General features: G+C 43.1%; 1 protein-coding gene across 2 annotated transcripts; it reads right to left on the bottom strand.

Moving 5' to 3' along the window:
• Positions 1-229: 229 nt before the first annotated feature.
• SERPINB12 (serpin family B member 12) lies at positions 230-12,275 on the bottom strand. 2 transcript variants are annotated; one of them, XM_021929839.2, is made up of 7 exons: positions 12,064-12,275; positions 9,633-9,767; positions 8,515-8,655; positions 7,032-7,149; positions 4,120-4,262; positions 2,662-2,829; positions 230-1,675 (listed from the first exon to the last, which is right to left on the bottom strand). In XM_021929839.2, the coding sequence occupies exons 1-7, from the start codon at positions 12,229-12,231 to the stop codon at positions 1,271-1,273; spliced, it is 1,278 nt and encodes a 425-aa protein (XP_021785531.1). In that variant the 5' UTR covers positions 12,232-12,275; the 3' UTR covers positions 230-1,270. The 2 variants fall into 2 exon arrangements, with proteins under 2 accessions (XP_021785531.1, NP_001162383.1); NM_001168912.1 differs by lacking the exons at positions 4,120-4,262; positions 7,032-7,149; positions 8,515-8,655; positions 9,633-9,767; positions 12,064-12,275 and having other exon boundaries at positions 1,271-1,675; positions 2,662-2,808.
• Between the last annotated feature and the right edge of the window lie 955 nt (positions 12,276-13,230).

Genomic DNA, 13,230 nt, shown 5'->3' with positions numbered 1-13,230 from the left:
GGTTTTTTGTTTGTTGTTTTTTTTTTTTTTTTTTTTGAGGCAGAGTCTCGCTCTGTCACCCAGGCTGGAGTGCAGTGGCGTCATCTCAGCTTACTGCAGCGCCCACGCCCTGGGCTCAAGTGATCTTCCCACCTCAGCCTCCCAAGTGGCTGGGACTACAGGTGCACGCCACCACACCCAGCTAATTTCTGTATTTTTTGTAGAGTCAGAGTCTCAATATGTTGCCCAGGCTGGTCTTGAACTCCTGGACTCAAGTGATCCACCTGACTTGGCCTCCCAAGAAGTGCTGGGATTACAGGCATGAGCCACCATGCCCAGCCAACAAGCATTTCTATGGACACCATGCCCAGGCTCAAGCCTGTTCTCACCATGTGGCCTGGAATGAGACCTCTGGGAAGACACAAAAGTCCACATGGCCAGAAGGCAGAGACAGGAGCACAAGGAGGCCAGCCATCCACAATGGCAGCAGCATTCCTCTCCACACCTGCCTGTGCTGGGTGCATAAGAGGAACTAGCCACAGGTGGGAATTCTTGGAGCTAGCGGGAGGAGAGACAGAGGAAAGTGTTTGATGATAATGTTGGGGGACCCAACAAGGAAAACTGAGATAAACCTCCTCTAAATCCACTAGCCACTTTTCTGGGTCAGTATCAAAATCACAAGACAAATATCATTCCCCTGCTCTATGCAAAATGAGTGCTGGTTGGGGCATTCATACGTCTTTGAGCTATCACTTAAATACACCCAAGCCGTACCTTCTCCTAGGTGAAAAGACCTCACAGGACGTCTTCCATGCAGTAGCTGTCAAAGGAAGAAACAGGGCATCTTGCCCAGTGATGACCACAATCATAACTACCCCAGAAAGAGAGCTGAGTCTCCAAACACGTTCCAGTCACACATGTTCTCTTGCTGCCCATGTTAAAGTGGCTTCTGAGTTTGCTATCTCTTAGAAATGGTCTAATGACCTGAACTTTTAGGATTCCTTCAAAAGGAGGTAGGTACTGTTCTGAATTGTGTTGACCTTCAGGTCACAGAGGGTGAATGTATAGGCTTGAAAGTTTAGGGTAGACAACAATAGCCCTTCAATACCAACAGACCCAGACGAAAATAAGCTACAGGGTGACGGAAAGATGAAGATAAGCACAGGCTGATGGCTGGAGGATGAAGGGGATGCTTTAGATATTACCAAAAACTCAAATGCCCATCTTATGCCAGGGGAAGATTGTATTGACATTTTCCTCCAGCTCCAAAGTACTAGACAATGCTTCCCTTTTAAGGAGAGCAGACCCTGCCATAAAAGAGAATGGTTTGGGTTTTGTTGTGTCTAATGAAAAAGAGAAAAGGGTGGTTGGCATTAAACTCCACCCAAGATGGTAGTGACCTTTCCGAGACAACAGCCCCAGTGGCTGCAGCTGCCTGGGTGCCATTTTCATCCACCTCCACAAAGGTTTTGTGGATGATTTTTGACAAGTACAAATTGGGACTTGGAGAGATTCCGGTAAGATCAGCCCTCGTTTCATCAAAGATATCTGTAATGCCCATGTCTTGTAAAATGGATTTGAGATCATAGCTGTCTTCCAGGGTGAACCGGGGGAAGGACAGGACCACCGATTCTTCTGACATGTTTTCTGAGCTGCTCCAGGCCACTATGTTTTCATAGGTGATTTTCCCTTCAAGCTACAAGAGAAAGGAAATAATATTTAGCGTCAGATTATGGGACCGCAAAGAACGCCCCAATTACTTAAAGGTGCCTGAGTCCATTTCAGTGGTGGGTGACGACCTTCAAGGCCTTCCTCTAAGCCAGAGAATAGTCTGATTTCATTTAAAACTTCAAGCAAATATCTTTCCTCTTTGCAAAGAGTTAGGAGACAACTCAGGTTCCAGTGTGCTTTGGTGTTTGACAGACAAATGTTCAAAGCACAGCAAAGCTCAGTCGATTAGTTGGGTGCTGTGGCCAAGCCCTAATTTTCTGAAGTTAAATTTCCTCTTCCATAAAACAGAGATAATACGATTATGTTCTTGCAAGCATTAACGAAATCATGTGTATAAAGTACTTAACACAGTGATAGCGCGTAGCAAATTCTGAATAATGGTTGTTACTGATGTTGTAATTACTCTGCCTGCTGTATTGGTATTTCTCTCACTTTCTCTCTGTTTCTATCTTTATCTCTTTACCCCCTTGGACAAAATCTGTAGCTGAGCTTCTCTAGCCTTTATTAATTCCTGCCTGGCAAGCAATCAATTCTGGGGTCACCTCTACGCTTCTGTCAAGGTACCTATTCCCCAAAACAGGATTCAGTTAATTCTTTAACTGAGCTATTGAAAAATGGTATGAGTAAGAGGCCAGAAGTCAGGATATTCAGAGAAAAGGAAAAGCTTAAAAACTTCTCAAGTTATTCAGAACCCAGATTCCTCAGTTTGCTAAAACAGTGGCAGAGAGCTATGAGGTTAAAGAAGAAACCCCAGTCCCAATATTTCTGGCTTTTGTTGTTTACTTCTAAACAAATGAGGATAAATATCTAATCTAATGCAGATTCTTATACATTCCTTGATGTCTGACAGCTGAGGTACTGTATTTCCTCAAGATGGTAGATGGTAGACAGCGTTGTTCTCTAAGGATCTATCATTAAATATTTTGTAGAGATGTGGAAATGAAGATTTACCTCTTCCAGAGCCTTCAGGTTATCTTTAGAGTGAGACGGCAGCAGGACGAACATGCTGAGCTTCCCCTTGGTGTACCTCATTTCCAGGATCTGTGCCTTCACCTCCTCTATGAAGCCAATTCTGTAGAGGCCTTTTTGCGTCATCATCTTCACACTCCTGTTTTCATTCTGTGTAGTCAAGGTAGGAAGTCACAGGATGGCTATGGGAAGCTCCCAAATTCATATGGTCCCAGCTTCACTGAGGACAGGGGTTTCTAAAGATGAGAAGGTCCTGCAGAAGTCCTGAGCCACACCAGGGATCCAGACTGCAAGAGTCTGCCCACTCATCAGTGGCCCTTACTTTGCCAACACTTTATCTCTCAGTGCCTTTTTTTGTTGTGGAGTGACGGGGGTGTTTGCTTGTTTGTTTTTGAGACAGGGTCTTGCTCTGTCACCTAGGCTAGAGTGCAGTGGTGCCCTCCCAGGCTCAGGCAATCCTCCCACCTCAGCTTCCTGAGTAGCTGGGGCCACAGGCACGGACCACCATACCTGGCTTTTTTTTTTTTATTTTTTGTAGAGACAGGGTCTCCCTGTGTTGCCCAGGCTAGTCTCAAACTCCTAGTCTCAAGTGATTCTCCCTCCTCAGCCTCCCAAAATGCTGGGATTACGTGCATGAGCCACCTCACCTGGCCCTTTCCATGTTTTTTAATCAGTTCTTCGGCTCCCAAGAAGACTATTGGTAAACTTACTATCAAAGCATCTCCACTGTTAAGTCAGCAGAAACACGCCCTGCCAGCTGTCCCACTGTAGGGCCTGCCCCAGCCCAGCCTCTTGGCCTCACACCACCCCACGCCACCTGGCCTGGATGACCCCACCACAGCACCAAGGGCAGCCATCGTTAAGTGCGAATCATCTCCATCTTAAATAACAACACCTGCTCCTTCAGAGGGAAGGCACAACCCCAGGCACCTTAAATCTCACAATAACCTCAAGGTGGCAGGTGAGGGATCGTCAACCTGCAGATGGGGATATTCAGTGCTTGAGAGAAAAATGCATCTCCGGTAATAAGCTAGCCGGCTGACAAGTGGGTGGCTGGGACCCAACCCTTCGTTTCTAAATCTACTAGCTTAGAATACAGGTTTCTGGGGTAAACGCTCACAGATTGAATCCGAATGCATGAATCTGGCTAACTAACTTAGCCTTTCCATTTTTTGTCTCAAATCCTAAGTGGAAATCATAATAGCACCCATCTCATAACGCTCTTTGGGGGAACAAATGACATAACAAATGGAAAACTACTCAGTGCAGGAAGCACTTGGCACAAAAACACTCAGTGAAATTCAGGTACTGGTTCTTATCAATGAAAAATGTTCTTATTGTAAATGTAAGCTGTAACTTTTTGAGTATACATATTGCACATCATTCCTAGTGCAAATTATGAGTTGGATAGCTAGAAAACCATGAGTTCTGATACAGTACCTCATTTAGACAGAAAGGTGCATCCACTGTGTTCTCATGATCAAAATAATTTTCCCATTTGGCCTTGAAGTAAACAGCATTCACCAGGACCAGCACAGTCTCAGCATTAATAGTGTCCTTGCTGAAGAGTTCCTTGATTTTACCTAAGAAAAGATCCCAGAGAATATCCTGAGTATGAATTACATCAAAAGTATTTGTATAGATAATTTTCATTTTTTTGAGACAGAGTTTCACTCTTGTCTCCCAGGCTGGAGTGCAGTGGTGTGATCCCTGCTCACTGCAACCTCTGCCTTCTCAGCTCAAGCGATTCTCTTGCCTCAGCCTCCAGAGTAGCTGGGAATACAGGCGCCCGCCACCATGCCTGGCTAATTTTTTTATTTTTAGTAGAGATGGGGTTTCGCTATGTTGGCCAGGCTGGTCTTGAACTCCGGACATCAGGTGATCTGCCCGCCTTGGCCTCCCAAAGTGCTGGGATTACAGGCGTGAGCCACCGTGCCCGGCCGATAATTTTTTTTAACGCAGCTTATCACCCCCAAGACTAGGGAGTGTCTCATTCAAGAACTAACCCAAGAAGATTAATTCATAGTCCTGGCTGGAGGTAAGAGAGGCAGTGATAGGGCTCTCACTCGACCTTGCAGGGGGTCCAATCACAGCACTGTAACAGAAGGAATCTCCTTTGATTCCCTGTATTGCTTGTGTTTGGAACTTATCAGTAGACATCTTATACTATGGTTTATCTTTCAAATTATATAGTTAGTCATCTGACAATATGATAAGCTCCCTTGAGAACAAAGAACTACAATATAAACTTCCTGTCACAAGCACTCAACATAGCATAAGATATATGCTTACATATAAATAAAAATACACATAAATGTGCTAGGCCATGATATGAAACCTATTTTATAGATACTTTTACATGCTCTTTCTCATTCCATCCCACATTAATCAATTAATTGATCCATACCACTATAAGGAGGTATCGTTATCCCTTCTTCATAGAAGAATCAATTGCATCCAGGGAGAGCTGAAGTTACACAGCCAAGAAGCAGTAAGACTGGCGGGAATGGGTCCTCAGGCGTTCCACCTTTAAGCTCAGCTCTGGGGCTCCTTCCACAATAATACAGCCCTAAACCCAACTTGAAAAGCCCCAGGCTAGCAGGCAATGGCCCATCTTCGTGACACACCCTTTTCTACCTCAAACTACCAAATCACCAGTTACTTGAATGTCTACAGATGACTTAAGAAGAAAAGATCTTCCATCTCAAGAAAAGCTCTACTTAAATCCCATAATAATAGATTAGATTGACATCATCTACATTTAAAATACTCTGGAGGAGTTAACTCACTAAGGGGAAAGGACATATTCAGGCCTTAATATGAACTTCGTTAATGAATTGCTTTCCTTTTGACAGCTCAGTAGAGCCTTGAAAGAATGGTCATTTTTGTGGCGTATGAAAGAAGGAAGAAGCCATAATTTTGGAATTTACAGACTTCTTTCAAGGAAAGGCCAGGCAGGGGTATCCCATCCCTAAGTCAGTGTGAGAAAAAGAGGAGACAGGGAGAGAAAGCCACCAAATGGAAGGGAAGAACTGAAAGTGTCGCTCTGGTACCAAGGACAGCCTAAAATAAGTCAACTATCATTTCCCAGCCTCCAGCCACTCAAAATGTATGCAAATGCCTGGGGTCATGGTCTCACTGAAGACAGCAGACGCAATGCACTACCTGCGCTCTCTCATGCCCGCCAAACTTTTCACTGCACACGAACATCTTCCCCAGTCCAACAACAGTGATCAAAAAGGGGTCTAATCTGTGTCCAGCAGCCTGACCTGACCCTTCAAGTCACTAACTTTGTGCCTGGAGGGAAGAGTTTATTCTGTTTTTCAAATTCACACAGGCACCGGCAGAAGGCAGCATTCTGTAAACCTCACCTAGAAGATCAGCCCTAATGAGGCTGGTGTTCTCCTTTCTTTCCCAACCAGAGCCAGCGAGACCAGAGACCAAAACTGCAATAATAAATAACAGCAATATCCAAGCAGTTTAACTGTTTGATGCTGTTCAGACCATGCTTTTTTGTTTTGTTTTGTTTTTTAATTTCAACTTTTATTTTAGATACAGGGAGTACATGTGCAGGTTTGTTACAGGGGCATGTTGTTCACAGACAGTAGGCATAGTACCCAATAAGTAGTTTTTCAACCCATTCCTCTCTCCCTCCCTGCCCCCAGTTAGTATCTGGAGGGTCCATTGTTCCTTCCCATATTTATGCCTGTGTGTCCTCAATGTTTAGCTCCCACTTATAAGTGAGAACACACAATGTTTGCCTTTCCGTTCCTGTGTTAATTCATAGGATTATGGCCTCCATTTCCATCCACGTTACTGCAAACGACATGATTTCATTCTTTTTTATGGCTGTGCAGTATTCCATGGTGTATATGTACCACATTGTCTTTACGCAACCCACTACTGATGGACACTTAGGTTAATTCCATGTCTTTGCTATTGTGAATACTGTGGTGATGAACATATGAGTGTATATGTCTTTTCGGTAGAATGATATATATTTCTTTGGATATATACCCAGTAATGGAATTGCTGGGTCGAATGATAGCTCTGTTTTAACTTCTTTGAGAAATTTCCAAATGCTTTCCACAATGGCTCATTTACATTCCCACCAATAGTGTATGTGTTCCCCTTTATCTGAAGCCTTGACAGAATCTGTTGTTTTTTAAGTTTTTAATAATAGTCATTCTGACTGGTGTGAGATGGTGTCTCATTCTGCAAACCATGCTTTGAACACAGTCCACATATGTGAACCTCTGGCCTCCAGTAGCCCAGCAATCTGCAAAGCTAGGCAGACCAATTTTCTTTTAAATGGAAACCAATACCAGCTCCCGTGCTTTTGGCTTTCTTACCTTGAGATTGACATTCAACCCAGAAGTTAATCTCTTGTCTGGCATTTTCAGTGTTTTTTCTGAAATCAACACTTTCAATTGTCGTGTGGTAAAACTGAATCACACCATCTAAGTATTCCTGTTCAATTGGAATAAAAGGGAAATAGTGCAATAAAATCAGGCAGCGATGCTCATAGGAGTAAGGCTCTCCTGAGAAGTCTCCCAAGAAAGATGAGCCTGGTCATTTCACATTGCAGGGACGGGCCTGACAGTTTCTAGTCATCCCCAGTCCTAAACTAGCCAGACACATTTCAGTTTTTGTAGTTGCAAATGAGGATATTGAACATTATTCATGAACAGTCTATAGTTACAACAGGACAAGGCTTTCCTGCTGGATATCCTTTTATTTCAACAACCCATCTGTGGAGCCTTCACAAGGTAAATATCAAGTAACTTGAGAGACTTGGCTGGAAAATGCTTCTGTTTATAAGAATTAAACCCCCGCTTAATGGTTGCAGAGTTTCTGTTTAGAGTGATGAGAAACAAAGTTTTAGAAATAGATAAGGTGATGGTTACACAACATTGTGAATGTAAGTAATGCTACTGAAATGTACACATAAACATGGTTAAAATGGTAAATTTTATGTGTATCTTACCATAATTTAAAAAAATCAGTAATGTAATATACCAAACCCATTGGTTTGTATACTTTTAATGGTGAATTGTTTAATATGTGAATTTACAGCTCATAAAAAAAAGCTAGTTTTTAAAAACCCAGCATGAAAAATCTTACTTTCATTGCAAGGGAGCACACTTATTTTGGCCAAAGGAGGCCACCGGACCCCTAGCTAGTCCCTCACTAACCAGCCATGTCACATCTTGACCATTGGTTGTATCCCCCACATTTATTGTTTAGTACATGGCTCCTTCTAGTAATTCGAGAGGAAACTGAAGCCCAGATGGAGACACAGCTTGCTCTAGGTACAAAGCTGTTTAGCCACAGAGACAAGTCCTGTGCCTTTCAGCTCCAAATGCCAAAATGCAGTCTTCTCCACTCCCCCACTACCCCACTCTCGAAAGAGCATAGTGAACACGATTGCATTGCAGGGGTAGCATGATCCTGGCACAAAAGGAGATTCCACAGAAACGTCTTGGGGGCACCCAACAGATAAGGGAGAGAAAAGCGCAGCAACCAGGCACCTTGACTGGGGAAGACAGTAGGAGAGGATGCCATTACCAAGCCCACACATGCTCCTAAGTCTCCATTACTCACACAACCCTTTTTCACCCACTCTATTCCACCCACGATGCTCACGTTGAACGCTGGGAAGAGAACAAAAGTGTGGGACTGAAAGAAGGAGGTCCTGGACACCTCACCAGTCCACAGCGCATCATCCTATCAAAGAGGTTGTGTTCTAGATGGCAGGTGAGTAACCCAGCTACTCCCTGATTTTTAAATAGTATGCTACATGGTAGCTTTTGTCACCATTTGTGTGCAACTCACCTGACAGATTGGGAATTCCTGCTCTCCATAAAGCCTGTTGGCAATACTCAGTGTGTAATCAGTCTTGATCCTGTCTAATTTGGAGAGAAGCTGCCCAAAGTAGCAGCTGACCAGCCCACTCTCATTGTTTAAGGACTCAGCCTAAGGAAAGCAGAAACAAAATGTGACCTTCACAGTGTCTATCAGAAGAGCTAAACACAACTAAAGGATGAGTGTTTTGTACAGAAGCAAGATAGAGCTTCTTAGTAAGATGTCAGTTGTCTGTTACCATGCAGGGGAAGTGAGCTGGGAAGAGCAGAGGAATGGAGGGTGAGAAGCGGTCCCAGTGGAAGATTATGGCTCCCGCATCTATATCAAGATCATCCAGGAAAAACACATCTGGGGAACTCAGCAATGCTCACTATATTTCAGACTGACACACCCGGATTTTCTTTATATTTAAAAGAGGCCAGACACGGTGGCTCATGCCCGTAATCCCAGCTACTCTGGAGGCTGAGGCAGGAGAATCGTTTGAACCCAGGAGGCGGAGGTTGCAGTGAGCCGAGATCGCGCCACTGCACTCCAGCCTGGCAACAGAGCGAGACTCCATCTCAGAAAAAAAAAAAGAAAGAAAGGCAATCATCTCTCTACCCTCCTTTTAAACTTTCTAAGGTAGGGGGGATGCATACCCTGGAGAATATGTTTCCTCCTCCTGGCATGAGGCACCCAATAAAAGTTTTGTCTGTCAGTGCAGATTTCAGCACAAAATGGAACAAGCAGAGGTGGAGGGAGACGGTAGGAATTCCACAGCTGACCCTACTCCTTACCACCTTTATCTTTGACCATGCTCTATGTTGGGGCCCTGTGGCCTGTAGAAGCAGATGAGTGACACAGTGATGATCTAGGTTTCTTTATCATAAGCAGAAGATACCAGATCCTACTCTTTAGGAAACTAGCTCATAGCCAAGGACATCTGAGATCCATACTCAGAAAGGAATCACAGATCACTTGAGGTCATTGCTGTTGATGGTATCCAGAGTCTAATGTTTGGGGATAAGCAACTATCACCTAATATCCTACAGTCAGAATGAGCAGTTTATAAATAAGAAGGGCAAGAGTTTACTATGGTGGCGGTTCACCTGCTGATCCAGAGGCTCTTTCGTTTTCTTCTGCCCCTCCAGAGAGCTGTCAGCCAGCACTTTTTGTTTGTTGCTTTTCAGACAGGGGTCAGGTTCTTTGCTTTCATCCTGGGAAAATTCGTTGAAGTGTAGTACCTGCATGATAACGGGATGGGGTCTTTCAGACAGTATGAACAGAGGGAAGCCTGAAGAACTTCAGAAACATTTTCGTAGTGAGACAATGGCAACGATTACATAGTCAAACAAAACAATCAACAACGGTTTAAAGGAAAGTGGGTGCTTCTGTCCTTGGGCTGGGAGGTGGAATGGAGGAGAAGTACCAACTGCTACCCTGGGAGAACATTCATGAATAAATAAAACCAAACTAAAAGAATATAGAGGTATCCACAAGTTAAATGTAGCTATGGAGCATTTCATAGATACCCAATCTGAATTGACTGTAAGTGCAAACTAACACGCCAGATCTTGAATATAGTATAAAAAAAAATAGCTCATTAAAATTTTTATATTGATTATATGTGGATATGATATTTTGCATATACTAGGTTAAAAAAGTATTATTACAATTAGTCCCACCTGTTTCTTTTTACTTTTGTAATGCAGCTACCAAGAATTTTTAAATTACTATGTGGTTCTCATTATGTTTGTGTTAGACAGTGCTGATCTAGACTTTCACATGAATCAAGGGACTGAGGACAGCAAAAGACAAGTTATCCAGAGCCTGGTAGAAAGGTAGGAGACAGGCGTCACATCCTGCACTGCTCAGACCTAGTTGGTCAGCAGGTGCCCTCAAGTGCCTACGAAAGAACATCTGAATTCTGCCCTGCAAGATGCAAACTACACTCTAAAGCTAAGTTTTGCTAATGGAATAAGAAAACAATACATCAAATCTAAGTAGATGAATAAAGCAGAATGACCCCAGAAACACATTCTGTCTTAATCCATAAATTCTCCTGCTCCATGTTCAGGGGAAACAGCCTGATTTGTGCATAACCCCTGCACTATGTGCTACACCCGAGGAAGTATAAGGCCAACCACGGGAACTTGTAGTTTATTTGGGGGTTTGTTCTTATCACCTTCATTTATTTGTTCTAGAAATGTTTATTAGGTGCCTACTCTAAGCCAAGCACTGTTCTAGGACAAAAATCCCTGCCCTCTAGAAGATTATATTCTAGTGGAGGAGGCATACAAAAATCAAGACACATAGCAATTAATTACTGTATGCAGTATGTTACACGGTGGAAAATGCCACATGAAAAAAAGTATCCCTTAGGGGTTGGAGCTCAGGGTACAGCACTAGATTAGGAGGTCGAAGTAAGCCCCGTAGAGGAGATAAACACTGACCAAAGTCTTGAAGGAGAAAGTGAGCTGAGGTCAATTACCAGGGGAAAGAGCCATCAGGCAAAGGGACCCAGAGCAAAGGCCCCAAGATAAGATGGGCATGGCTTACCCAAGGAAGCCAGGAGGCCAGTGTGACAGGTACAGTGAGGAGGGATGAAAGTGAGAGATGGAGTCACAGGGCTTATCTGGGATTCAGATCTCCAGATCCTTGTGGCACAAATCCTTGTGAGCACAAATCAGGCTGTCTCCCCTGAACATGGAGCAGGAGAATTTATGGATTAAGACAGAATGTGTTTCTGGGGTCATTCTGCTTTATTCATCTACTTAGAGTTGGTGTACTACTTTCTTATTCCATTAAGTTAAGTTCAAGTAAGGACTTGAACTTCTATCATAAGTGAAATGAGAAATCCAGGTTTTTGAACAGATGAGAAATATTATCTGGCTCAGGTTTTAAAAGGGTCTCTTGGGCTGCTGTGCAAAGGATAGATTGCCAGTGGGAGCAGGAAAGCCCATCCAGAAGTTATCCAGGTGAGAAAAGATGGTGGTGGTTCAGACCTCAAGGAGACTGGGAGAAGTGCCTGGATTATAGATATATTTCAAAAGAAAAGCCAACAGAATTTGCTAACAAAGGTGGTATAAAGTGAGAGAGAAAGAGTCCAGGAGGACACCAAGCTGTCTAGCCAATTAACCATTTATGGTGCTTAATAAATATTTATTTAATGAAATGAGTGAGAGAGAAGACATATACACATACTGAAAATTGCTGGCAATATTGGTATTAGTAATTATAGAGTAAAAGAGTGACAGAATGTATACAGAGATAAAGATAGAGATGAATGAGAAAAGCTGCCAGACATGAGGTTGGGGAGCACCCTAAAGAAGGTAGAAGTTTCAGTGAGATTTTAAGAATGGTAGGATCGAAGAGGAAGTAAGGTGGGGAAAATACAAATAAAGACTCAGAGACCGGGATGGGTTCTGACCAAGCCCAGGGTGCAATAAGCACCTTGGCTTGCCTGAGTGGGATTAGCATCTGACTTTGAGTGTGGACCCAGAGTTTAGGACCCTGTGTAGCACCCTAGTGGACACGTACCTCATCAATCTGATGTGCACTCTCATTTCTAGCCCCCAAGCGGACCATACCAAGGGCAGCTGAGAGGCTCAGGGGAGAGAAAAATACGTTTTTATGATGATCATCTTTGCTTATCTCTTGCAAAAGATCAAAGCAAAATTTGGTGTTTGCTGCAACAAGAGAGTCCATTGTAAAACCTATAATGATCTAAAACCAAAAAAAAAAAAAAAAAGGAGAAGGAGAAAATGGTGATTGTAAGAAAATAAGTGAACAATTATTATTTTACATACCTGAAATGCAATCATGCACAATTATTCAGTATGCTATTAAGAACTGGAAAACTAAGGTCATTATCATCCCTGTATATAAAAATTGGTGTTGATATTGATATTTATTGATATTGATATTGATATTGATAGACAGGGATCTATTTTCATTTAGTGGTGTGAATTTGTTTCCTGGGGCTGCCATAAGAAATTACCACAGACTGAGTGGTTTAAATAGCAGGAGTTTATTCTCCCATGGTTCTAGGGAACAGACGTCCAAAATCAAGATGTCGGCAGATTTGGTTCATTTCAGGACTCTCAGGGAAAATCTGTTTCACGCCTCTCTCTCAGCTTCTGGTGGTTGCCAGCAAACTTTGACATTCCTTGACTTGTAGACAAATCACTCAACTCTCTGCCTCCATCTTCACGTTCTTCTCTTTATCATCCATGTATGTATCCAAATTTCCCTCTTCTTTTAAAGAGAGCAGTCATTGAATTAGGGCCCATCCTAAGCCAGTACAACCTCATCTTAATTTGACTACATCTGCAAAGATCCTATTTCCAAACAAGGTCATATTCACAGGTAGAGGGATTAGGACTTTAACTATATTTTGAGGGGACACAATCCTACCCACTTTGTGGTAGAACTCCCTTTATTCAGGCAAAATGAAGCCAAAGGCTAACATTCTTTACTATCGAGTTAGCAGCCAAGCAAACATCATCCCATCTCATTGTTCTCCACAGGTTGTGGCTGGTTCAGCTTACACTTTTTGCCTGTACTCTCCCCTCATTGCTCTGCGACTGAGGATATGCCCAGCAAATTCCCATGGGTCATGTCCCTTGTTAACATTCTCACCCCCTTTTGACTCATGCCACATGCAAACTACAGAACTTGAGGCACTTCAGTCAATCACTCATATTG

The sequence above is a fragment of the Papio anubis genome, chromosome 19 (assembly GCF_008728515.1).
Source record: "Papio anubis isolate 15944 chromosome 19, Panubis1.0, whole genome shotgun sequence".
Taxonomy (NCBI): domain Eukaryota; kingdom Metazoa; phylum Chordata; class Mammalia; order Primates; family Cercopithecidae; genus Papio; species Papio anubis.
Note: the sequence above shows the minus strand (reverse complement) of the source record. Positions and strands in the feature narration are given on the sequence as shown.

Coding starts and splice junctions, on each gene's coding strand:
- SERPINB12 (XM_021929839.2), bottom strand. CDS start 12,231: ATGGACTCTCTTGTTGCAGCAAACACCAAATTTTGCTTTGATCTTTTG. Junction 4,263..7,031: donor GGTTGAATGTCAATCTCAAG/GTAAGAAAGCCA, acceptor ATCTTTTCTTAG/GTAAAATCAAGGAACTCTTC. Junction 2,830..4,119: donor CACCTTTCTGTCTAAATGAG/GTACTGTATCAG, acceptor TTGACTACACAG/AATGAAAACAGGAGTGTGAA.